The sequence below is a fragment of the Rattus norvegicus genome, chromosome 15, assembly GCF_021556685.1.
Source record: "Rattus norvegicus strain SHRSP/BbbUtx chromosome 15, alternate assembly SHRSP_T2T, whole genome shotgun sequence".
Lineage (NCBI taxonomy): Eukaryota > Metazoa > Chordata > Mammalia > Rodentia > Muridae > Rattus > Rattus norvegicus.
Window position 1 is genome coordinate 103,901,630 of NC_141548.1, and position 27,799 is coordinate 103,929,428.

Consider the following 27,799-nt stretch of genomic DNA (forward strand, 5'->3'; position numbering starts at 1 on the left):
TTGAAATAGATAGCTATGCACCACATAATGTCACCATGTCCATTTTGGACTGCCACCCACCAAGGTGACTCTGGGGGTTTATAGTGGAGCTGAAGAATTCCAGGAGCCCTTCTGACAGGATAGCCACCATACTGCCCCCGTGGTCCATGGCAATGCTGGCATAAACCAGCCACTGGCGGCAGTCACACGAAAATACAGCTCAGACATCGTATATAGTGTGTAGTACTAGTGGTAGCCAGGGACCGTGGTACTGTGTGTATGCTGTATGTCTTTAGCAGTGGGTGAAATATATGCAGATACACACCCTGTAATGTAGTTGTCATTCACAGTGTGGCACACAAGGAGGTGTGTCATTCAAGCTGGAGAAGTGCACTCTGATGTTCTGTGACCCCACCACAATCACTAAGACATGACTTTTCCTCGGGTGGTCAGCACAGTGTACCCTTGGATTGCTTCTTGAAAGCCCTGTACCATTTTGAACTTTGAGAGCTGTCTTTTCATTTCTTTTCTCTCAAGGTTTCCGCCTTGAGATCAGCTTCCCTCATTCATTCTGAGATGATCCATGGGTGTTCACAGGTGGGAAACCTCTAGAATTTTTCCCCCCCGGACTGTGTTTCCTTTCCTATTAGATAATTTCCATTCTCTTTGTTCTCTGGTGCAGAGCCTGGGTTCAGATTTCAGAGGTGTTGGGGAGGTTCTGGAGTCTAATCCTGCCCTGAGTTCCTCTGGTGTTGGGAGTCCTCAGTGTTACCTTCTGACTCTTAGAGCCAAGTCTTTATTTCTCCCTCACTGTTTAGTCCTAGGAACTCTTGTCCACCACATACCCATACTCCTTTACAGCCTCATGGGTTTAGCTGTCATCGGTTTGTAAATTACAGGCTCTTGGGTACCTGAACACACAAGCTTTAAGAGAATTTTACTTCACCCTTTGCTATTGGTGTGTAGCCTCTTAGATTGCTGCCCTCAAAAGAGTCAGCCTAATCTGGTTGCTTCCCACCTGGAACCCCAACCCCCTTTCTCTGTAACTAGATTTCAGCTTGCTTCTCTGTCGTCTCCCAGAATTCTGAAGAAATCTCTTGCCCTCTGTCTCCTCTCATTTTCTTCTAGGAAGTTATTCCCTTTCTTTATTAAAAACAAAACAACAAAAAACTTTTTTTTTAGTTCTTCGCCATTTCAGCCCGGTACCTGGAGACAGCAGAGACACTGAGTGAGGGCATTCACCTTTCTATATTTAGCTCACGGCTGACGTTTTTCCCATAGTTTGCATTAAGCCCAGGCTGACAGTGGCCTGTGCTAATCCTTCTAGAAACAAACAAACAAACAAACAAAACAAACAAACAAAGCCATGGGCATTTACACACAGATCCAGGGTCCTTGTGAGTTTTTCAGTTGGTGGCCTCCTTGGCTCCCGCTTCTCTGGAAGCTATGTCCTGGAGCTGGAGGGCTGTGGGAGAACGGGAGAACGGGAGGGCCCAGCTGAAGAATGGCTGTCCTGGGGATGAGGGTGAGGTGTTGAGACCTTGTGCAGCTTCAGGCCTGAGACCAGGTCTTAAAGCTTTCAAAAGAGATGACGAGATGGAAAGATCTTGAACCTTGGAGCCTGGTTCACGAACTGCACAGGGACAGTAAAGCCAAGGAGACCCATTCCCAGAGAAAATTAGCTGACGCCCTACAGTGAGCCTGTGTGCTGCGTGCCTGGATCCGAGCTGGAGGATTTTTGAAGGCCATAATTTTTCCCAGTCTGTCTTGAGGCACTGTTTCCATCTCTTCCTTTGCTCCTAAAGAGACAGTGCCAAGCACTGCTCCTGTCTACATGTGGCTGAGAGCTAGGCCCTAACGTGATTAGTTATTTACCAGGACTGGAAGAGACAAGACACCACAGAATGGAGGGCAAGCTACAACAGTCCCCACAAGTCCACAGCCAGAGTAGTGTCAGGGACCTGTTTGCTCTGACATGCTGGGCAGAGTCCTTCCCAGCCTCCTCCAGCTTCTGGCATTGGCCTCAATACCAAGCATCCATCCCCAGGGCTTGCAGCTGTGACCCCCTCAGTCTCTGCCTTTTTCTCTTGTATTTACCCAGCTTCATCATCTGATGACAAGTCATCCTGAGCTGGGCCTACCCCGATGGCCTCACTTGGTCCCTGGAATGACATGCTTCCCAAATTCCCCAGGACCATGGGTTGGACCGTGTCCTCTGCAGCAGGGTTCATATCTGCTACTACTGTGGAATCTCTACACTGGGTATCAGAGACAAGGTCCAGCTGTGGGACCCCAGAGTCTTACAAAGTTTTGGACTTCATCTCACACCTGGAATCTGTACTTGTGACTCTCCACTGTCCCCAGCAAATCAGTGAGCATTCAGATAGAGGGACACTGTGCTGGGTCACTTTCTCCTGAGTTCTAAGGCGGATACACACTGGTGGGGGCATGGGTCCCATCCCTAGAGACAGATTATGGGCAGAACTGAGCTCCGAATCTGGGGACATGGCAGGAACACGACTTTCAGTACGGACCCCATTCCCTCCTCAATGATCTCTTCTACAGTGGCAATGACACTAAGAGAACATATGTCAGGCCCTTGGCAAGATATTTTGTGACCATAATTCCATTTTGTGGGACCAGAGGGTCGGCTCTTTTTTTTTTTAAAGATTTATTCATTTATTATATATAAGTACACTGTAGCTGTCTTCAGATACACCAGAAGAGGACATCAGATCCCCATTACAGATGGATGTGAGCCACCATGTGGTTGCTGGGAATTGAACTCAGGACCTCTGGAAGAGCAGCCAGTGCTCTAACCACTGAGCCATCTCTCCAGCCCCAGAGGGTCGGCTCTTAGGACACATGCCAGTGAGCCTGGTCTGAGTTTGATACCTGGAAGCCACGTGAGGGAATGAGAGAACTGACTCTATGGTAAGCTGTCCCCTGATGTCACATGAATGTTGTGGCTGGCGTGCGCGCACACATACATACACACACAGGCACACACACTCACACAGGCGCGCGCACACACACACACACACACACACACACACACACACACACACACACATACACACACATATCTCACTGATTCGCTGGGGACAGTAAAGAGCCCCAAATACAGATTCCAGGTGTGAGGTGAAGCCACGAAGTTGTAAGATTCTGGGGTCCCACAGCTGGACTTTACCTCTGACTGATACCCAACCTAGAGATTCCATAATAGTAGCAAAGATGAACCCTGCTGCTGTGGGCACAGTTTTAAAAAGTTTATTTTAGCATCACATCTGTCCAGAGGAGCAATGATATCTCTGGTTCAGTTGTTTTAGAGGCTAAAGCCAGAGCACTGAAAGTTTCAGACCAGCGTGGGCTGTAGAGTTAGTTTAGGTCAGCCTGTGCATACACGTGAGACCTTGTGTCAACAATAACCAGAGTAAGAATAATCTATCATTCTTTCTTGAGTTGATACCGTAGGACTGAGCAATATCTCACCTGTTGAATTCCTAAGGCAGTCTGTGGCTGTGTTTGGAATGAAAAAGTAATTAATTCTGAATGAGCCTGCTCTCATCCGACCCCACTGTCTTTATAAGAAAGTCTCCTTCTCGTTTACTGGTTTTAAATTGTATGTGTAGTCTGTGTGTTCACGTGTGCATGGGTGTCATTGGTTATCTCCACATACTCTTCTGAGACAGGCACCCTTACTGAGTGTCTCCACACTCAGTTATTTGAGTGGGCTAATGGCTAGTGAGCCCTGATCTCTGCCTGTCCATGTCCCCACAGCAGCAGGATTATAAGCACACGTCACCATACACAGCTTTTCTGTGAGTGCTGGGGATTGGAACCATGGGCACCTGACTGGCTGAGCTTCTTCATTGCCTCCCAAGCCTGCTTGCCGTTTCTTCATTAGAAACACTCTGAGCCCCTAGCTGCCAGGGAGCCATGAACAGTCCTCATCAGAATCTAACACCATCACTGCAGAGTTTGCATCCTTTAGAGCTGGAAGTCAGGACTTTCTGTTGTGATGACACCAAATATGTCCCTTGCGCTGAGTGATACATTGTATATCTGTGTATATGTCCCTTGTGCTGAGTGATACATTGTATATCTGTATATATGTCCCTTGTGCCATGATACATTGTATAGCCATGTATATATGTCCCATGTGCTGAATGATACATTGCATATTTGTGTATGCTCACCTGGCAGACTTGTCTGCCAAGCCCCATTTAGAATGTTTCTTTTAAACTTTCCTGGATGTTCTATTCTCAAAATATTCTGCCATGAGAAAGAATAGGCAACTGCTTCGTTTTCTAAAACACACTCTCTCTCTCTCTCTCTCTCTCTCTCTCTCTCTCTCTCTCTCTCTCTCTCTCTCTCTCTGCACGCATGTGTGTGTCCATGTCCCTGAACACAAATACATACGCAGCTCCAGGACAACCTCGGACACCATCCCTTAGGCTCTGTTCACCTTATTTTTGGAGAGTCTCTCCCTGGACTGGAGCTTACCAAATACTTAGCATGGGTTCTAATTTATCTTAAGTATTTGTCTATGTCAGGGACTTGGGGAAATCATTTCCTGTGCATAGAAAAGTACCTGATGGAGAGATGGCTCAGTGGTTAGGAGCGCCTGACTACTCTTCCAGAGGTCCTGAGTTCGATTCCCGGCAACCACATGGAGGCTCACAGCCATCTGTGGTGAGATCTGATGCCCCCTTCTGGTGTGTCTGAAGACAGCTACAGTGTACTCAGATATAATAAATACATCTTTAAAAAAAAAAAAAAAAGAAAAGTGCCTGAACATAACTTTACTTCCTGAGAAAGTATATCTCAACCTACCTGGTTTATTAATAATTCTCTTTACCCATTCAGAAGTGCTCCAAAGTTTATAAGACAATCCATGGGACGTTGTAACCCTCTATGGTCCGATGGGTAGACTGTGGATTACAGGATTTAGGAAAGTTTTCTAAAAGGTGTGGATGGTAGGAAGAGGAGGCAAGGCTTGAGAGACACCATTCCTTTCTGTTGAATTAGTGTACCTTGGTTGCCATGGTTAAACCCCTAACAGGGGAGGAACAAAACGAAACCAAACAAACAAATGGCTTTCCTGAGCAGATGGAAATTTTGTGAGCCTCGGCAGATATTACCTTTATAGATTTCTGTCTATGAGGTAATTCCCAAGTGCTTTCTCGAGTAGGAGATTCATTTATTCAGCTGTTTAGGGAGTTAAGGAAAGGAGAGGGCTTTGTCCCTCATCTATAAAACTGTAGCTTTAGTGTTTTGGAAAATGGAAGAAATGTCTTTGCATAAAACTGTATGGAAAGCCCAAAACTACAGGAAACTGAGGCCCTTGAGCCTAGGTTTCTGCCTGCTAGACTGTGGCTGTGAATCTGCATGCCATTCAGGGATTGTTCCCAAGCATGTAAACTTCCCACTAATGTGATTTTATAGGGCCCAAGAAAGGCCAATTAAAATGGAGAAGACCATGGGGACACACAGTGTGGAGTCCACCAACTTGTTTGGGCAATAGATTAAAATTCAAATGCTTGTGGAACTTAATTAAGAGTAGCCAATAAGAGAAAGAGCAAGAGATTTGATTATGTGATTTCATTTATTGCCAATTTGTTCTCCAGAATGAAACATGATAGTCACACATTGACCTCTGATAAGGAAAATGCTTCTAGAATATTTTATCAAGAATTCTGAATGTGGGGTTGGCTAAATTCAGATTTTAGAGGCCGTAGGAGCCTTGGGGTTTTGCAAAAGCACAAACACATGGCAATATTTAAGAAAACATCCATAGGGCTGAAGAGATGCCTCAGCTGTTAGGAGAACTGACTGCTTCCAGAGGTCCTAAGTTCAAATCCCAGCAACCACATGGTGGATCACAGCCATCTGTAATGGAACCTGATGCCCTCTTCTGGTGTGTCTGAGGACAGCTACAGTGTACTCATAAATAAAATAAATAAATCTTAAAAAAAAAAAACAAGAAAATACTTTTCTAGATGTCTCCTCACCACCTTTGTGCGTCGCCTCCTTTGAAGGTAACCTTGAACTTAGGATACTCTTTCCCCTGCCTCTTCCCAAGAGCTGGAATTCCAAGCAATGACATAGTGTGTCATTGGGGATTAAATTGAGGGCTTCTTGTATGCTAGACAAGTCATTTACCAGCTGAACTACATCCTAGGCCACTACCCCAATTGGACTATTTGTGCGTGTGTGTGTGTGTGTGTGTGTGTGTGTGTGTGTGTGTGTGTGTGTGTGTGTGAGAGAGAGAGAGAGAGAGAGACAGAGACAGACAGAGACAGAGACAGAGAGAGACAGAGAGACAGAGACAGAGAGAGACAGAGAGACAGAGACAGAGAAAGACAGAGAGAGAGAGCGCTGTGTGTAGAGACCACAGGTTTATGTTGGATTTCTTTCTCTAATACTCTTTTGTTTCTTCTTTTCTGTGTCATTGAACTTAGCACTCACGATTATCTAGAATACATGGCCTGTGAGCTCTGGGGATCCACAGTGAGCCATCATTGCCAGCTTTTATGTAGGTTTTGGGGCTCCAACTTGGTTGTATGGAAGGTGTTCTATGGACTGAGCCTTCTCCAAACATGGCTTTTCTTACCCCCTCCTCAACAGTCTTTGCCATGAATGTGTCCTGGTTTGCCACTGGAGGTGTTTTAGGCTATAGTGGCCCTGATACCCATCGGAATGTTAGCAGTGAGTTTGTGGAGGACATCGGAGTGTCATTTCCTTGTGAAACTGTCCTGTTACCAGTCTTTACTCCTCTAGAAGTGTTCTCATGCCATGCTGTGAGAGTAGCCAGAATTCACAGGGAACTCAGAATGCTTCTGAGTCGCCATCCTATAGATGGGTCTTAGGGGCTAGGAAGCAGTCACTCAAACTCCATGTCAGCATCTCCATGTTAAATAGCAATCTAGTACCATAGAAGGCACAGTTCACGTAAATGAGCACAAGAGTAAATGTTCAGTTCTTAAGAAATGAGATCCACTTTGCCACCATTAACTAGATTCTGGTAATTTATTTACAACCCACTCCTGTCAGTTACTTATGGTGCTGCTCTGTGGCAGAACATAGGTGTTTGCAAAGCGGAGGTAAGGCTGAGGGCTGCAAGACAGGGCACAGCCTGGCTTCAGGACCATGAGGTTAGCTGTGCAGAGGACTTGAGTTCGTGGTAACTCTCCACCACCTCTCTGCTGACGTGTTTAGTCTAATACCCTTGTCCATAAAGACACTCATTGTATATTGACTTTTCTCTGCTTATTTAAATTTCTAGTGTTAAACTGTGAAGTCTCGTTTCTCAGACTCTGTAAGCCTAGATGAAGTTAAGAGATTCCCATAGTTCCAGGAATTCTCTGGGAAGTATGAGTGCTTGCCAGCTGGGCAGAAAATTGGCGAATCCTAAAACAAGCAGTGTTGGAGTGTTGGAGGCTGTGAAATGGACTGTAATCTGTCTTTTAGAGGAGGAGGAAGAGGAAGAAGAAGAGGAGGAGGAAGAAGAGGAGGAAGAGGAGGGAAGACAGACAGACAGACAGACAGACAGACAGACTGTATGGTATAGGAATTCTTCCACAACGTCTTAGTCCATGGTCCATTTTTAAAGTAATGTTTTTGTTACGGTGTGTGAGTTTTGCTGGAGTTAGTGAAGGAAAGAAGGTTCTAGGAAAAACTGTCAGCCCACAAACTTAATCACGCAGCTTCCTGCATGCTGGTGTGAGAAAATGAACTTAGAACCAAGGATTAGTAAAAGCAAGTCCTTTCCCTGTCTGTCAGCCTACCTGGGAAATGGCCGTCATACATACGGCATATCACAGACAGCAGATAACAGTACCACGGTGGCAGAAAGCAGAGTTGGTGACCCGTAGTCTGTACTCCTCTCTTATGTCCCTACCTTTGGATAAGTGTGCATGGGTGTGTCTGTGCATTTTATTGGGCAGAAGGGAGATTTCTGGTAGTGTCTGTGCATGTGACCCATGGCCACAGTGAGCTGAGATTATTCACAGACGATGTCATACACCCGCAGGTAGCTGTGGGTCTCTTCCAGATTGCCATGATGGCAGCCGTGGGACCATAAAGCAGTGTCTATTACAGGAACAAAAGCACATAATACACCATGCTGAACCACCTTTATTGGGCCCTGTGGCCATGCGAGGACAGGCTAATGGGCACACTCATTGTCCCTGTCAGGTCTCAGCCCTCACTGTCATTAGGTATGGTGAGTTAGTTGACTCCTAACTGTTACATGGGTATTGGATGAGAAGTGGAAACATAAAACCAGTGACTTTTGCCTCCCAAGGTTTGATGCGTGTGGTAGAATTCGATCCATCATAGCAGCAAGACATTAAGAACCCATGGAGTTGTAAAGAGAAGCCAAGGCATGAGCCTAAGTGGAGTATTGCACATGTCACTCCCTTCTCTTCCCTCGAGTACCTGGGAATTGAACTTAGGTCAGTTGTCAGGCTTGGTAGCAAGCCCTTTTACCTGCTGAGCCATCTCCCCTGCCCTAGCTTAACAGTGGAGTGCTGGAGGGAGAGAAACGCAATTCCGTGACCTGTGTGCCGCAAACCCAAAACCCTCTCAGAAACAGATGCTAAGCATGCTCATGTGTGCCCGTCATCCCAGCTCTCAGAGGCTAAGGCAGGAGGATTGGGTATTCAAGGCCAGGCTGGGCGCCACAGCCACACTCTATCGCAAAACCAAAGAGAAACAACTAAAGCACCTTGTTATTGGAAAATGGGGGAGAAAGTGACTTAATCTCCAAGTCTGGAGTTGGCAAGAGCATAAATACAGAAGGGACACCCAGTATGTCACAGGGTGGGCGGGTGGTGGCAAGTCCTGCTGACCCCATGTGTACCCCTCTGACTGGAAGATGGGGAGCAGCGTGGTTTGTGTGCCTGGGTGCCTCTAGCAGAGATGTCTGTAACCCCGGTTCTCTCTGTCCACAGCAACGGGCACCAGGGAAGGTCCTCTTTGATGCTGTGTGCAACCACCTCAACCTTGTGGAGGGTGACTACTTCGGCCTGGAGTTCCCTGACCACAGAAAGATCGTGGTAAGAGACATGAGCGGGTGCCAGATTCTTGTTGCCTTACCATCTGTTCATCTTCAGGGTGAGGGATTGCTGCCTCTTTGATTGGGCAGAAATAAATACAAGGAAAGCACTCCCAAGTATTATTTAAATATGTATTCGGTTAAACGTTCAAAATGCATGCGACAGAAATCTGTGCCTAGACCAGCGGCGTCTAAGGACACGGAGACTGGAAACAGCCCCCTTCACTCTACCTCCACTCCGTAGTTCTGTTGCTTTATCATACACATCCATCCGTGTTTCAGGTAAAAGTCTGTGGAGTGTGTGTGCCAAGACACAGCTCAGCCGTGCACCGAGGAAGCCCTTTACGGGCTTTATTTCCTCACTCCAGAGGGAATTCTCATCATGAGTCCTCCTCTTCTGTTTTCCCCAGTGGTCCACGTCATCTCCACCTTGTGATATAAACGACGGACTATGGTTTTTCCTTTTCTAACACAGGTGATGCTGCAGTAGACAGACTGGCATTCAGGTTTCTGTAGTTCGAAGCCAACGGTGTGGCAAGGCCCAGTGCATAGGTCCCGCTGCTTAAAAGTTTGCAAAACACGTCAAACTATGCTCTTAAAGGGTATGACCATTTTGAATCCCAAACTTAGAGCTTCCTTTCATTTTGGTCAATGGCTGATTTCTCTGTTATTAGCAGTAGGCTGATTGGCTACATTCCCACGCAGCTGTTCATAGTCTACACAGTAATACAGAGGACTCATCCCTCTTCTGGGGACACCATAATGCTGATATAGAGAACCTGTAAGCTACAAGGGGTCAGGCTTGAGCCAGGGGACAGTACAGGACTGTGACAGGTCTCCACAGAGCCGGCGTGCGTTGGGGCAGTAGGAACGACAAGCAAAGGGAAGCAGCATCAAAATCTAGGACGAGTGTGTCCCTGGGAAAGATGCGGGATGGGGAAGCCCTGCTGTCCTGAGCTGGGCACACAGCCAGTGGCACTTGATCTGGTAACCCAGAGTGAGGCAAGTGAGATTCCTCTGAGTGTCTCTAAACACTCTGCCTTTGGCCTCCCCTTTCTGTGATTTCTGTTTGTTCGTTTGCAGCAGTGTCTAGGGTCTTTCATACACTAGACTCTGCAAACTTTATCCCTAGCCCATGCCGTCCTCTCCTAGTCAGGACCATAATTGTAAGCTTCCCTGACACAGTCCTTTGTCAAATGCCATGAGTGGCCACAGACCTGCTGACTTGTAAGTCGACACTCACCTGACAGCTCTGTGTCTCCACTGAGTCGTCATGATTGTATAAGAAACACGGGTTGAAGTGTCAGGTGTCGAGAGGCATGGTTCCCATTCACTAGAGGTGTACAGCTTCCGACGAGAGCCCAGGAAGCCACAATTACCATGTAGGCCGGTTGGAGCATTGCCGTTGGATCATTTTATGTTAAAGTAACGGCTTTCCAGACATGCAAAGACACACCGGCTTGTTATTTCTAACAAGCCTGCTGGGCGCCTGCCCAAATTGCCCTGTGCTCCTAATGGCCTCGTGTTCCTGGGCTTGTCTGAGTCCTGCCCAACCAGAGTAGCCTTTCTGCGGCTGAGGTCGGTAGAGGGGTCTGAGATTCTGCACGCTGGACTCTCAACTATCTAATGGTAGAACTGTCTAATGGCTCCAGCCACACCCTTCTTACTTCAGTCTGTCTTTCTGTGCAACCCTAGGGACCTATGCCGGGCCTAAGGTTCTAAAGAAAAAGGCTTGATTGCTGTGATCCATATAGCCCTTAAAAATGTGTACAGCTACGAGAACCAAACAAAGAAATGTCAGTGATGACGTAGAAAGAGCGCTTACTCTTACATAATGGCAATAGAAACGTGAGACTTGGGAGGGTAACTCAGTGGAAGCAAATGGTTAGGCAATGGGTTCAACTCCCAGACTGTTGTGTTTTATAAAAAGATAAGGAGAGAAGGAATATGTTTGCTGGATGTGCAGTCAGATGTGGGGGAAGGGGGTGCTTCCACGGGCCTATGCTGAGGCATCCCTTCCCTGAGGGACCAGCTGCAGGATGGTATAGTATAGAATAGAGTTTATTTAGGTCAAGCATATGCTAGGTAGATACTCTACCACTGAACCGTACCTCCAGCCCAGAGCATATTTTTCCCTAGAAAGGAAAACAAAGGTTTGCCATAGTCTTTAAGACATGTTTCTCAAGGTTGTGCATAAGCAAATAGTGATTATTAGATTGTCAGTTGGAGAACTTATCCTGTACCTTGCTAGTCAGCAGAGGTTGTCACATGCTCATCGTGAGTTTACCTTCTGCTGCTCCCTGGGCCAGACAGCTTCTGTCCCTGAAGGATCTCTCCGTAGAGCAGAGAGCACACACATAGTACACCTGCACAGACACATAGTGCAACTGTATACACACATGGTGTATCAGATCACACCTATAGATCACCTGCCCCAGACACATAGTTTACCTGAGCACACACATAGTACACCTAGTACACCCACACAGACACATAGTACATGTACGCACATACATAGTACACCTGCACAGACACAAAGTGCACCTGTGTGCACACACAGTTCACCCACACACACACACATAGTACAGCTGCGCAGACATATAGCACACCTTCACACAGAAATAGTGCACTTGCATACACATGCATGGGGGAAAACCCACCATTGCATGATGGCCGTGATAATTTTTAATTCATACGACTTTTGTGCATCATGAAATATAATTCTTCATTAAGTGTTCTCTACCCACCCCCACTCCCCAACATACACACTTAAAACCGTTAACCCGTTTGCTCCAGAACCATATCAAAACTGGCCACAGTACAGATTTGACCCACGCCCCACAATCACCAATGTCTGCTTGGTTTTATTCCTCTCTGGTAGGTATTCACCCATCCATAAATGTCAGCAGACAAGTTCAGGGAGATTCTTACCCAGCCCTTCACAATGAAGCAGGTAGCCATGGTCCTCCCCTCAGGCCTGCTTAGCCCAAGCACTGTGTTCTGTCTGTCACCTTTGTTGTCTGTCCTCAGACCTCCTTATTGCACGAGCCGCTCCATCTAGCCCAGAGAGCTGGGTAGATAACATTTATTTCCCCCAGTGATGGAATGAGCATAGGAAGGGCATCTGGCACATGGTAGACACTTAAGTCTTTTGGATTCTATCTACCCTTGGGTCCTAACTCAGAAGCCCCTCAGGCGAGCCCACCAGTCTTTAAAGAGACATTGTTTCTAGGCTGAATGAATCAGCCTGATTTCTTTTGTCAGTCTGGGTACTCAAGGGAAAAGCCCAATATTTTGTTTCCTGTGTCCCTTCTAGCTAGGAGGAGAAGAAGAGAAAAAAAGGCGCCTGTGGCAAGTGGACTTTTGATAGGTTTTAAGTCAGAAACTGCAGTCATTTGGTATGACAGGTATCCCTGCTGGCTGTCCTTTATTAATGAATAGCCACGGTCCCTCACCTTGCTTCCTCCTTGGAGGCTGACTCTGAGGCACCACGGGGCGCTGTGAGGAACATGCCAGGTGTAATGGATTAAAAATATCTCAGGACAAGGATACCCGGGGCGCGTGGTGAGCTAGGGGAGGTGATGGAGTAGGTCAGCTCTGTCACCACGGCAGGGTCTGACGACGCATGCCAACAGGTGGCTCCAGAGTGACAGGCCCAAGTGCTGAGGCCCTCTGCCAGCCAGTGCTGTATACTTCAGAGTTTGCTCAGCGGGCAGGCCTAGCTCCTGCCGTGGCTTCCCGGCACATTTTTAGAAAAAGAAAACCCACCGTAGCCAAATGACATCGTTTAAAGTGAATATTTTAAAGGTAACCATAATTAAACAAGTAACTTACAAGTAGGTAACACGGAATACTTGCCGTTTTACGAATGCTGTGGCTGAGGTCCATGGCTGACCCCCATCTTAAAAAGCACATTTGGCGGCCGAGGAATGCATCTTAATGGTAGAGTTCAGCATCCTCAAGGTCTCGAGTCACCAGCATCCTGATTAACTGATTAAAAATAGGAATCTCAGGGTCAAGGTTTCTAGACAGCCAGGTAACTGTTGCCCCCCTGTACTCCCACACCCCAAACTCAGGCTTTGTAATATTAAACCTTGCCTTTATTATAAAATTTCCTTTTGCAGAGATCTGGAATAGCAAGATCTGTTTAAATGTGCTTGGTGCACAACTGCATAGGTAGAACCTGTACCATAATGGACTTTGTGCTTTGGTTTACAGATCTCTCTTGTACTTTTTTTTTTTTTTAATTTAAAGCTCTTCTTGTAAGTTAGTATGAACACTCTGTAATGTAGGGTTCAAATGTGTTCAGTTTCTTTTAGCAGGTCAGTGTTGGGTGCTTGATAGGGGTACTCACCTAGCTTGAAAGAAATTCAATTAATTTAGCCAGATCTGGATCACAGTCCTGGGCTGGACACTAGTTTTGACAGACCGTTAGCTGGAATGTTCTTCACTTGACGGGGGTTGGGGGGTGGGGGTGGCGTAAATACTGTCGAGAGTGTCTGATGTGAAGAAAGGTTATGGAATGAACTGGTAGAAATGATTGGTGGGTAGGAAGTTGGTTTTATAATCCCTATGATCTTACTTGAGTTTTAAAAGTGTCTGCACTTTGATAGCTGCAGACAGCACACTGAGAGAGAGATCTGAAAATAGGTGAACCAAGGCCTTGATTCTCCACTGCAACCCCCAGAGCAGCAGGATGCATCAGAATCCCCCGAAACTGCCTGCAGGAGAATACGCTCAGGCTCACCCTGGATCAGGAACTCAGCTGATGTGTGTGTATATGTGTGTGTGTGTGTGTGTGTGTGTGTGTGTGTGTGTGTGTGTGTGTGTACGTAAGTTCATGGCCAGGTGCATTGGCCCTTGCCTGTAGTTCCAGTACTGGGAGGCTGATGCAGGTTTGTCTCCCAAGTCTAGGAACTCAAGAGCCACCTAGTCAATGTATCTAAACCTATCTCAAGGTCTTAGGGTCTAGGTCATACACCTTTGATCCCAGGTACATCTGCGTGAGTTCAAGGCCCATCTGATCTGTAGAGAGAGCAACCCAGTGAGACCCTGTCTCATTTAAGTTGGGGGAGGGGGCTTTGTATAAAGGAATTTAAAAACAGAAAGCCTTGAGGATGATTTCGACACTCCACTCTGAGATCCACTTCACTAAACAGTCAACTATGGAAGGCTCATAAGTTTTGTACTAATAGATTTGTTTGTTTGTTTCATTACTTTTAAACGAGGTCTGTCTTTGTAGCCCTGGTTGTTCTGTTCTCAGTCCTCCCAGTGTCGGGGATTACAGGCGTGTGCCGCCCTACCCATCCAGAGGATGTTTTGAAATCTACATGTTTTTAAATGTCATGTCGTGACTTTTGACTTGTTATGTGGACATTTCTCATTCACTTTAAAAACGCTTTCAAATTTCTCTTTGATTTTTCTTTCAAGAAGTTAGTTCATTGTGAGCATACAGAGGTTTCCCTCGTTTTTTGATTTGTTGGTTTTTTTAAAATTAATTTCCTAATGGCTGAGGAATGTAGTTTGTATAACACAACACTTTTAAAAATAGTTGGCTCCTGGCCCAGGACATGACCCATCTTGGTAAGTAGTTTACATGCACACAAGAAGGACGTAAACACACCCTCACGGCATTTCCGGCATATAGGAGAGCATTCCTGGGTGGACAGCAGAGCTGAGAAAGCCAGTGGCCCAGACATTGTCACCACATAATGGTAGCACGATCAGGTTAAGCATGGAGCAGCTATGGGGTGCATTCCTTCTGGATTCCCGTCTGACCTAGCGTTTGTCCATCCACGGGTTTTCCTCACACGGTGTGTTTTCCCTCTGAGAGTTTAGCCTGTCCTTTCACACCTCTTCTGTCTCAGTGTTTTAAGTGGATAAGTATCTAGAAATTGTCATTCTTTTTTTCCTCCGCTGCTTTCCTCTCAGGCTCCTGGGCTAGTTTGGGTTGAGTTTTTATTTTCCCCGTGGGCCTCCTTTTCCTGATTCTGTGCCTGGCGACTTTGGTGGTCAGCTGAGTGCTGGGTGCTGTGAACTTGGCCCTGTGATGCTTGCTGCCTTTGTCTCCTCTGTGCTCTGCTGAGCTTGCTCTGGATGCAGTTACCAGGAAACCATTTGGACCTTTCATCTTAAACTCTAAAACTGGTTGGGTGGGATGCTTCTAAAGCCTGCCTCCTCATGGCTGTCTGCAGGCCCACAGAACCATGGGCTTTTCTAGCCTGGCTGGTGGGAGTCTATGCTATTCCTGGCTTCCTGCGAACCAGATATTATTATCCCCAATATGTCCTGGAGGCTTTTCTGGATTGGAGATGCCTCGGTCACACCAAGCATGAAGACCTCAATTCAGATCCCCAGAACCTACAGGAAACAAGGAATAGCACGTCAGTAATTCTAGCACTGAGGTGGGGTTGGGGATAAGGGGACAGGCAGATTCCTGAAACTCATTGAAACAGTCCATTGGTGAGCTCCAGATCTGTGAGAGAAACTGTCTCAAAAGTGGAGCTCGTGATTAAGGAAGACAACTGATAATGGTCTCCGATTGCACATGTGTGTGCCTGTGTGTGTGCATGCCCAAGTGTGTGTGTTTGTGCATACACAGGTATGCCTGTGTGTGTGTGTGTGAATGTCTCTCTGTGTGTGCACAGGTTCATACTTGTGTGTGTGCTTGTGTTTGCATGCGTATGTGCATGCGTGTGTGTGCATGTGTGTGTGTGTGTGTGTGTGAATGTCTCTGTGTGTATGCACAGGGGCACAGGTGTGTTGCATGTGTGTGCATGCCTGTGTGTGCACACAGGTGCATGTGTGTTCATGTGAGTGTGTGCATGTGCATGTGTGTCCCTTTAGCGCTCATATCCAACTTATCAGTAAGTCCCATTTGTTTTTAGATAATGAGGCAGAGAGACTAACTGCTTGATGCAGTGGGGACCAAACCTCCTCCTTTATAATGACCTGCTTCGATAGCAGAATTGTTCTATTCCTGTGACCAGATGAGGCTAGCTACTGAGTTCCATGCTGGCCAGGGCTACAGAGTGAGAATGTCTCAAACACAAATAGTGAAGAGCATCATAGTTAATCCTGCCTGGTAACACATCATGTAGAAACCCATTACTTTATTTCCTTGCTTTATTTAGGCTGTTGTAAAAATTTTATCACTGTCATAAAAACGTTAAGGTTAGCATTCATTGGATATACATTTTGTGTGCACAAATACATGTTTACCAGACACAGGTGACCAGACAGAGGAAGATGTGAAGGGACACCTCCAGCCCAGCTGTGCCAACACACCACCTGTAAATAAGAGTTGTGCCCTGGCCATCTTCAGTGATGACACATGCATGCACAAACACACACACACACACACACACACACACATGCACGTATACACACATACACACAGGTATACGTACATGCACAACATGCACACGAATGCACAGGCACACACATACATGCACAGACACATGCACACACATACACATGAATGCACAGATGCATACACACACATACACATGAATGCACAGACGCATACACACACATACACACGAATGCACAGGCACTCACACATGCACAGACATGTGCACACACATACATGTGTGTGTTTAGTGCTCGAAGTGGTATTCCCTTGTAATTTGCATTTTCAGCACAAATCATTCCCCACTGTCAGCATTTTCTTTGCCTTTGAAAATTTCTCTTTGTAAATACCTGTCACCCCGACATCATTTCTGCAGGCAGCGTCCGTCTCTCACTTTTCCTTTCACCACGAGGATTTTATTAACCTTGGTTCTGTCCTATGAGCAAAGAGAACCCCTTTCAACCGACCAGCAACTCAAGGACAGTTTTTAAAAAGCAGCGCATAGACTGTGTGCTTAGCTTGTGTTTTATTAATAAGGCCAGCTGTTCTTTCTCTGATTTGAACTCTATGCAGGGGGCATGAAGGTGAGAAAGAGCTAGGACGTGAGGATGAGGGGACCCAGTTCAGTCCTAGCTAGGCATTGGGATGGGTCATGTACCATGCATGGCTCAGTTTTCTCTCCTGGATCCCAGGAGTCCCTCTGGCTTGCTTCGAGGAGTAAATAACTTTAGGTAGTGTGGGAGGTATGACATAGCATGTATGTATGTAGATAACGTGTGGTAGTAGATAGTCTATGATATATAATAATCTATAAATCCCCCCATCGTCCCTCAAGGATTTTCTATTTTGTGTATAGACAACCACATACGTATTTCATTCAGCCACGAATGTGATCATTCATTAACTGCTCATTCGTTAAAAATCTTCAGAATGGGTAAATAGGATAAAAGCACACACAAGATTAAAAATTTTTAGTTTTAAAAAAATGTTTATTTTTATTGGTTTCGAACCACGAGTGGGTGTGTGTCTATGTGTGGGTATATGCACATGCGTGCAGGTACCCGCCTATGGACCCGACACACCAGATTCCCCGCAGCTGGAGTTACAGATGGTTGTTAACTGCCAGACATGGCACTAGGAACTGAACCTGGGTCTGCTGGAGCCCTGCACTCCTGACCCTTCCCAGCAGCTCTGAAAATTTATTGTTTTTAATTTTTTAACTCTTTTCCATTACCCTGAGCATTCATTCTACTGTTGATGGCTCCTTCCACCCGTCAGCCATTCAACTGAACCTGAGAAAGGGTGTTTTTACATGTTATATGTATATACGTGTTTCGCCTACATGTATGTAAGAGTACCACCTCTATGTAATGTGCACAGAGGCCAGAGAGGTGTCAGATCCCCTGGAACTGGAGTTACTGACTGTCATGCTATTGGGGAGTGAACCCAGGTCTTCCAAAAGAGCAGACAGTGTTCTTATCCACTGAGCCATCTCCAGCCCCTTACAAAGGTTTCAATGGCCATAGTATCTACAGGCTGTACACTGGTGCATAGTATCTACAGGCTGTACAGTAGTGCATAGTATCTCCAGGCTGTACACTAGTGCATATCTGCAGGCTGTACATAGTGCATAGTATCTGCAGGCTGTACACTAGTGCATATCTGCAGGCTGTACACTGGTGCATAGTATCTACAGGCTATACAGTAGTGCATATCTGCAGGCTGTACAGTAGTGCATAGTATCTGCAGGCTGTACACTAGTGCATATCTGCAGGCTGTACACTGGTACATAGTATCTGCAGGCTGTACACTGGTGCATAGTATCTGCAGGCTTTACACTGGTGCATAGTATCTGCAGGCTGTACACTAGTGCATGGTATCTGCAGGCTGTACACTAGTGCATGGTATCTGCAGACTGTACACTAGTGCATAGTATCTGCAGGATATACACTAGTGCATGGTATCTGCAGGATATACACTAGTGCATGGTATCTGCAGGATATACACTAGTGCATAGTATCTGCAGGCTGTACACTAGTGCATGGCATCTGCAGGCTGTACACTAGTGCATAATATCTGCAGGCTGTACACTAGTGCATAGTATCTGAAGGCTGTACACTAGTGCATGGTATCTACAGGATATACACTAGTGCATAGTATCTGAAGGCTGTACACTAGTGTATGGTATCTGCAGGCTGTACACTAGTGTATGGTATCTGCAGGCTGTACACTAGTGCATGGTATCTGCAGGATATACACTAGTGCATAGTATCTGCAGGCTGTACACTAGTGCATAGTATCTGCAGGCTGTACACTAGTGCATTCTGTAAAAGCAAAGCCTGGAGCAGTGCGCATCTTCCAGAGCACCTGGGCTCAGTACCCAGCATGCATACAATGGCTCACAATTATCTAATACTCCAGTCCTAGGGGATCCAACACCTTCTTCTGGCTTCCAGGAGCACTGCACACATGTGGTGACCAGACATACATGCAGGTAAAATGCTCCAACACAGAAAACAATAAAATAAAAGATTTTAAAGGAGGCAGCACTGTGAAATGTTGTGTTCTAGAAGAAAAATATGCTCGCAACCTCATATTCTCAAAAATACTTTCAGTAGCTTGAAACGGTCTCAAGACCTTGCACATTCTCGCTGACATCTGACTCCATTTGCTTACTCCTCCTTAGGTGTGGCTGGATCTTCTGAAGCCCATTGTGAAGCAGATTCGAAGTGAGTATACCCTTCACACTCCCTGGTAACATTAACGGCAGTTGTAAGGCCAGGTGATTCCCATGTGAAGGTGTCTTTTTGTCTGTGACATGAATCCCTAGAGATACAGATTCCCTGTTCCCCCATGACAGCTTGTCATCACCCACTAATCCACAGACTATTAAAATAGGCAACTTCCGCCATTTCATACATAATCTTTTGGTAATCGAAACCTCTCCTGGAAATCAAATATCATCTTGATTAATGACTAATGCCTGCTATTAAGCCCTGGAATAATTGAGCTTGTCTCTTCTGTGCTGTTTGCTGTTTTTACTGCTCTGTGCTCAGGGGAAGGGTGGAGCCTTCTATTCTTGAAATAGACTCGAGGTTTTCTAATCTCCCTTTTCAGAGCCTGTGAAATCAGAATGCTAGCGTTGTCTGAGGAGAAAGTGCTTAATTGTGAGTGTGAGATTGCGTGTGCTTAAATGTGTGTCTGTGTGTGCGTGCATGCATGCGTATGTGTGGTGTGTGTGTGTGTGTGTGTGTGTGTGGTCTGTGTTATGTATGTGTCTGTGAGTGTGTATGTGTGTTCTATGTATGGTACATTATATGTCTGTGAGTGTATGTGTGTGGTGTATGTGCATGTGGTATGTGTGATATGTATGTGTCTATTTGAGTGTGTGCGTGTGTATGCCTGTGTGTGTGTTTTGTTTGTGGGGGGTCTTTGTATTATGTATGTGTCTGTGAGTGTGTGTGTGTGCTATGTATGTTATGTTATGTGTCTATGAGTGTGTGTGGTATGTATGTGTCTATTTGAGTATGTGTGTGTGTGTGGTGGGCGTGGTATGTGTGTCTGTGTGAGTGACTGTGTGTGTGTGTGTGTATGTGTGTGTGTGTGTGTGTGTGTGTGTGTGTGTGGTATGTAGGTATGGTATGTTTCTGTCTGTGAGTGTGTGTGGGGATGTGGTGTGTAGGGATGTGTATGTGCCCGTGCACATGTGTATGTGTTGTGGTGTGTGTATCTTATGAATAAGCAGAGCTCTAATGTGAGTCTGGCCTGCGTATTAGAAAGAAGAGCTTGAGGGGCCATGAAACAATAGGAAAGAGGAAGCTTGTGCTTTGCTCTCCATCTCCTGGCCCCTGAGCACCAGCTTTTCATTTTCTCTGCTTTGAGATGAGCTGTGTTCTCAAAGGTTGTCCCAGAAGGCCTAGATGGAGTCGACCAGAACTACAGGCTTTAGAAGCACCTGAAGCTGGCTCACCTGATGCCCTCACTCACAGTTCTCTAATTGAGAAACACCTCCAGGCCACTCTTACTGATTGCTGTGGGTGTAGAGACAGGCAACAAAGTGTCTTTGAGGCCCTCCTACAATTACATTTGATCTCCAGTCATTTACATTAAACAATGACTCACAGTAAATGAGAGTCCCTTGTTCCCCTAATGTTCCCAGGATACAATAAGAGAGCTGGGGTACACACTGCTGACAGCAGCCACCTCCTGCCCAACCAGTGCAGGTAACCAGGACCTTATGTTCATGCTTCTCTCTATGAATCCAGAAGACAGTCACTTATTCTTGTAGCGAAGCATGAGAGGCCCCCTTGTGGTAGGACAGCAGCCATGGTTGCAAAGTCATAACTGGATCAGGCCTGTTACAACCTCAGTGACTCCTCCCTGTGCTGCGACTGGCCCTGTATGACGAAGCTGTCACTTGGCATTGACAATAGCATTGTTCTAGCTTTGGGTCCCTCTGGACCTGAATAGCTTCCTGAGTAGAGAGAAAGGCAACGGCCTTTGTCTCTCTCATCCAACCATGGCTGTTCTCTCAATATCTGACTGACAGGAAAGGATGCACTTCTCGCCTTGTGCTCTGAGGCATTCCGCCTCTCCCTGAACTTCAGCCTGGCCTTGGAGCTGGTGCCACTGGTTCCCCTCATTTTTAGGGTTAACATGGGAATATCTTAGGATCCTTAGCCTCAGCATTTCTATGCTTTGTGTTAAAAGAAAAAAAAATGTATGTTTTGCACCATGTGCATGCAATGACCAATTAGGCCAGAAGAGGGTGCCAGATTGCCTGGGAGCAAAGTAATGAGCCTCTGTGTGGGTGCTGGGAATCAAACCCAGGTCCCCTGCTGGAGCAGCCAGTGCTCCTACCCACTGAGCCATCCTCCCTCTGGCCTCCATGCCTCGTCTTTTTCTTATCATTTGTATGAACACAGCCAACATCCTCACTTTAGAGTACCTTGCTTTTACTTTTTATTTCTACACTTAAACATGTGATCATAAACAATGTGTCCTGAAATCTCGTGTGTGTGTGTGTGTGTGTGTGTGTGTCTGTGTGTCTGTGTGTCTGTGTCTGTGTGTGCATGCACGAATGTCACTACCTCAGCTATGGAGGATGTGCTTGGCAGGCATGGAGGCCCCAGTTTTAACCCAGGCTGCTCCTCCCTCCCGTCCATCAGTCACTGAGGAGCTGTGTTACCCTCCTTCCACATGGCAGCCCCTCCGAGGCTGTTACATCCAACAGTCTGAAGTCTCACATTGCAGATCACTACAGTATACTCTGTTTGGCTTTCTGCTGAATCTGGAGTTCTCCATCACATGCTCCTCCATGCTCTTCCAGTCCCCAGCCGCTTCCCGGTTTTGTTGTGGGTCCCTGGAAATGTGCACGAGACTGTAAAGACAGACTAGGTGGTGGCGGCCATGCATTGTAGACAGCTGCCCACCCTAACCTGATGAACACTTTACATCTCCTCACCTCCTCCTCAGGTGACTCTATCTGTGGACAAAGGTAGCTTGTCTGCAATCACTGTCATCTGCCTTTAATCCCAGCCCCCAGGAGTCCGAGGCAGGCGGATCTCCATGAGTGCGAAGCCAGATGACATTATCTAATGAGATCCTGTGTAAAAGAGAACCACCAACAAATCAAAACCATCTGATTGGCTTCAATCGAATACAGCTGATTGGTTTAAAAGCATTGGTGAAGAGCACTGACTGCTCTTCCAGAGAGCCTGGCTTCAATTCCTAGGACCCCCATGGCAACCCACAACTGTCTGCAACCCCAGTTCCAGGAGGTCTGGCACCCTCACACACACATGCATGCAGACAGAACACCAATGCACTAAGCGAACACAAAAACAAACAGATAAATCAGGACCCGGGAGGCAGAGGCAGGCAGATCTCTGTGAGTTCCAGGCCAGCCTGGTCTACAGAGGGGTTCACGACAGCCAGAGCTGCAAGGAGAAACGTTGTCTCAGAAAACAAAGACAATCAACAAACCAAAATCACTTGGTGAAAAATACAGCTAATGATGAAAAATCCCAGAGGAAACAGAACAGATTTATGTAGTCCTGTGGACAGTTTCTTGGATGATGGTCTGTCACTAAGTTAGCAGCTGTGACCATTCTGGCTTGGTGGTGGTGGTGGTGGTGGTGGTGGTGGTGGTGGTGGTGGTGGTGGTGGTGGTGGTGGTGGTGGTGGTGGTGGCGGCGGCCGAACTCTCGAAAGCTTGGGTAACGTCAATGAGCCTCCGAAACTCTTTCTTGGGGACCTGGGAAGCACGGGTCACCACACACCTTACCGATGTTGTCATTTGTTTCAGGGCCGAAGCACGTGCTTGTTAAGTTTGTTGTGAAATTCTTCCCGCCCGACCACACCCAACTCCAGGAAGAACTCACCAGGTTAGTGGTTGTCAGCGGGGCGTTCTCACTAGAGTGTATAGAGGAAAAGCAGACAGGATTTATTTGACCATACCTGTTAAGTGCTACGGTTCCACCCTTCTCTTCCATCGATGCCTACAAGACGAAGGGGAGGGGACCATGTCTTGCTGCAGCCATCATTGGTTATGAAGTGAGGTGGCGTCATTTTCCATCCAGTGTTTGAAGACCTGCTTTTTCAGCTCAGCAATCCCATTCTTCGGCTTGACGTTAAACAAAATCAATCTGAAATTTTTTTAAAAATATATATACTTAATATATGTATATACATTATACACACACACACACTGAGGCTGTCTTCAGACACACCAGAAGAGATGGTTGTGAGCCACTATGTGGTTGCTGGGAATTGAACCCAGGACCTTTGGAAGAGCAGCCAGTGCTCTTAACCGCTGAGCCATCTCTCCTACCCCCCCAATCTGAGCTTTCTATACAGCCCCATCACTGTCCCCAGCACAGTTTGACGTCCAGGGAACCTGGGGTTGAGCCTTCCACACTCTCAAATTCCTGTGTAAGCAGAATTACCATGATGACGACTGTTGAGATTTTAGACATTTGTTGGTACTAGATGGTAAAGAGAGGTGTCAGGACAGGGGGCTTTAGGGGAGGCACATGCGGACAGGAGCCCAGCACAGAGCTGGCTGCCATTAGCAGGACGAAAGTCCGTCTAGGTTTGCAGTTAGGATGGAGACCCTCCAGGAATAGCAGGCGTCCCGTTTTCTATAGATAAAGTTGCACTCTGAGGCTTAGTGGAGCGGTATTCCTTTCTGACTGTTGATGTGCACATTCAGTGGTCAGCAGTCTGGACACTAGTGCCCAGGCTTCAAAGAGAGAGAAGACCCGACTTGGGGGTGCACGGTGGAAGCAGTAACCAGGGGCTCCTTCTATAAGAAATTCCCAGCTTTTCCCTTTCGTCTCATTTACATGTATTGAGTGTGTTGCATGTATTACCACATGTGTGTCTAGTGCCCCTCAGAGGCCAGTAGAGGACATCAGATCGCCCAGAACTGGAGTTAAGATTGTGAGCTGCTGTGTGGATGCTGAGATCTGAACCCAAGGCCTCTGGAACAGCAAGCGCTCTTAACCACTGAGACATTTCTTAGCCCCACCCCACCCCCACCCCCGACTTTCCTTGTGGCAAAGCTCAGAATTAATCCTCTTGTGCTGGTGAATGGAGCCACACTTGAATTTCCCCTTTTCTCTCTGTGTCTGCCTATCTTCAGTAGGGTCATTTCCTGTTCTCAGTCAAAAGATTCTACTAGAATTCTGTTGCAGACCGCCTGCAAAAGTCCCGCTTGAGTGGCGGGGAAACTAAGTTAATTTTACTAAGAGTAGAAAGACTATGAGGACCTTCCAAATGAAACAAGTCAAACAGTCGATGTTTTGCAGAGTTCGAAGCAGAGGGAGCGTGCGTGCGCACGCGCCTGGGATGTGGGCCTGTAGTCTCCTGAACCGAAGGTTCTCCGGTTGTTCCTCTGGAAGCTTTTTGTGCTACCGTTTACATTTAGCCGCATTTAGTGCCTCCTGAGTAAGCCTGCGCCCTGGCTCCCGTGGGCTTGATTGGAATCGCTTCCATTTATAGCACCAAAGGTGTCGCTAAGTCTCTGGAAGCAAGAACAGCCAGTACGTTCTGCTTACAGCTCCTGTGGTTAGGAAAGGCCACGGTTTCTCATGTTACCCCAAGCCTAGGAGAGACTAATCATGGCCAGAAGAAAAGCACGTCTCCTCCACATTCGTGTATACACTTCCAAGGCCCTCTGTTGTCACCCAATACCCGCAAAGCCTGTTAGACCCTGGCCGGAAATAATGTCCCAGAACATTGCTCTATAGACACAGGACCTTGTGTTTGAGTTTATAAATTATTCAAAGTGCAATGCTTTTATAACGTAAAGCCCTGCCAGTTCAGAATTAAGGCCCATAGCTCTGTGAAGTCTTGGGTTCGGTGAGCAGGGACTGCCTGATCCAGAACCATGAGGCCGGCTCTTCCCCCAGGAACCACTGTGCTCCTGAACAGGTTGGTTCTTGTTCCTACTTTCCTTGCCTTGTTGTCTTGTGGGAGGTGGGCAGCAGGTAGTGGAGGCAGAACAGGAAGGAGGTTGCGAAGGTCACCGCTGTCAGTCACCAGCTCCCCAGTGTCATCGGGATTTATTTTCTGCCGACTACACAATGATCACGTTTTTTTGGTTCTTCTATTATTATCATTATCATTATCATTATCATTATTATTATTATTATTATTATTATTATTATTTGCATTTTAGTTGTTAATAATGAACTGCCTTAAGCAATTTAAAGGAGATTGGTTATTATTATTTTTTTTTTTTTTTTGGTTCTTTTTTTCGGAGCTGGGGACCGAACCCAGGGCCTTGCGCTTCCTAGGTAAGCGCTCTACCACTGAGCTAAATCCCCAGCCCCGGTTATTATTTTTTAATGCTAATATTTGTGATTGAATTGTTCCAGTTTCGTCCTCCCATGGATTATCTGTCTGATAAATCTGTCCTTTGATAGTCTCACACTTGTGTATGATGGGCATTCTGACCACTCTTCCCCTCTCCTCTTGCATCCATCCTACCCGTCAGCCCACAACCCTGGGTCCCTTTTCCACATTCACGTCACTTGGTTGGTTGGTTTGTTCTGTGTGTATGAACAAGGCGGAGAGCCACTGAGTTTAACCACTGCTGTCTGTGTAACTGTGGGTTTGGAGCAGTCCATCATCTATGGTGAGCCTGGTGGACTCAACACTGAGTCCCATCTAGTTGTTATGGAAACCTCTGGTAGGTACTCTTGACAGCCCTTTTCTTTTAAATGAATGAAAACCACGAACAACTTAGAGCTGAGGTGTAGCTGAGTAGCAGAGCACTTGTCTAGGAAATTGGTTGGTTCCTCTTCTGTTAACTAGCAAATCTGTTTCTCTTCTATCGACTTGTCTAGCAAATCTGTTTCTCTTCTATCGACTTGTCTAGCAAATCTGTTTCTCTTCTATTGACTTGTCTAGCAAATCTGTTTCTCTTCTGTTGACTTGTCTAGCAAATTGCTACTCTTCTATTGAAGTAAAAAAAGTGCCAGGACCATGACCAAGGCACCAGTGACCGTGGAGGCTCACAGAAGAGTTCACTTGGGATCATGACTCCAGATGGTTAGAGGCCATGTTAGCCGAGCAGAGACTACAGGTTGCTGGTGGTGGCTGAACGGCCAGCTCAGAGCTCACATCTTAAAGCACGAGCATGAAGCCAAAATGGTGAACTTGGAAAGTCAGGAGTCTTTAAACTGTCAGAACCCACCCCCAGGGACATACTCCCTCCACAAAGCCATACTTCCTAAACCTCCCCAACTGTGCCTGGAATTGGCGACACCATGAACTGCTGACCAAATGCTCAAATATCTGAGACTGTGGGGGACATTCTCATCCAAACACCACAGCCACCATGTGTGACACCCAAGGTTCCATCCCAATGCCATAAAACCATAATAAACCAGTCTTCTGTTTCACAAAGTAGCAACTGTACTTTATAAAAAGAAAGAAAACACTTAAGAACATAGAAATAGTTCATCTGGTCAGGTATCACATTAGCATGATATCCGTTCTGATCTTATATATATGCACATGTACTTTACATGTTACATAATGCCTTCGCCGAACTCAAATTTCCCTGCTCTTCACCCTGGCCCCCAACTCTCTTCTCTGTGTTTTCTACCTTAAGATTGAGCGTGATGACGCATGGCCCTAATCAACACTTGGGAGGCAGAGGCAGGCAGATCTCTATACGTTCAAGCCTAGCCTAGTCTGCATAGCGAATTCCAGGCCATCCAAGGCTACTATCACTTAGTGACCTGTTACGCTAATGGGACTCATCCTGGGCTTCTCCCAGACCAGCATGGTTCTTCAGTTCTCCTCACTACGCTGTTCCTGGACTATAAAACACCACGTCTCCTAGATTTGTCTCCTTGCCTCCTCTTGCTGTTCTGCTTGTTCTTCCAAACTTGTGTATTCTTTTTTTTTTTTTAAGATTTATTAATTTATTATGTATAAGTACACTGTAACTATCTTCAGATACACCAGAAGAGGGCATCAGATCTCATTACAGATGGTTGTGAGCCACCATGTGGTTGCTGGGAATTGAACTCAGGACCTCTGGAAGAGTAGTCGGGTGCTCTTAACCGCTGAGCCATCTCTCAGCCCCCAAACTTGTGTATTCTTAAGACCTGGAAGTTTGTTCTAAGATCTCTGTGGATGCAATGGAACAGTTTGACCAGAATCTATTCTAAGCAACTTGTTCCATACATCACTAACACAATGCTGAGACTGTGAAGTAGAAAGAAGATGTGACACTCTTCCATAGGATATAATGTCCTTAACATCCAGCTTCCTATACAAAGGATTTCTTTTAAACTGGCTGACTCTCCTCGCCAGAGTGGCTTTCTTTAGAGGCTGTTGAGAGTGGGTTCTGTTCCTGTTACTCCCTCTCAGGTCCTGTCAAGTCAGACTCCGCCGTCTGCTCGGACTCTGTGTACACTAATGCTAATTTGCCTTCAGCCATCACCTTTGTAGGTGTCATTATACATACATGAATACATATATGCATGCCTATATACATACATGTACACAGTGTGTCTTGATTGTAACTACCCAAGCATCTCCCGTGTACTCCGCCAGCATCCTCAAATATAGCCCCTTCCCTCCTTATATCCTCTTGGGGTTTCTGGTTCTGTTTTTGTTTGGGGTTGGCAAAAACAAACAAACAAATAACCAGGAGAGATGGTTCAGTGATTAAGAGCACTGACTGCTCTTCCAGAGGTCCCAAGTTCAATTCCCAGCAACCACATGGTGGCTCGCAACCATCTGTAATGGGATCCGATGCTCTTTTCTGACATGTCTGAAGACAGCAACACTGTACTCACATACATAAATAATTCTGTAAAGAAAAGAAGAGACAAAAATGTCACTGGATCCGGTTAGTGCTGCCCGCTGAGATGGTGACTGAGCCT

General features: G+C 46.4%; 1 protein-coding gene across 5 annotated transcripts in view; it reads left to right on the forward strand.

Annotated features, from left to right (window-relative positions):
• Farp1 (FERM, ARH/RhoGEF and pleckstrin domain protein 1) overlaps nt 1–27,799 on the forward strand; it is a 238,217-nt gene that overhangs the window by 156,865 nt on the left and 53,553 nt on the right. For all 5 annotated transcript variants that reach the window (XM_087585903.1, XM_087585905.1, XM_087585904.1 and 2 more), the window contains 3 exon segments: nt 8,937–9,041; nt 19,078–19,120; nt 22,699–22,777. In XM_087585903.1, coding sequence (XP_087442029.1) covers nt 8,937–9,041; nt 19,078–19,120; nt 22,699–22,777 — 227 coding nt within the window.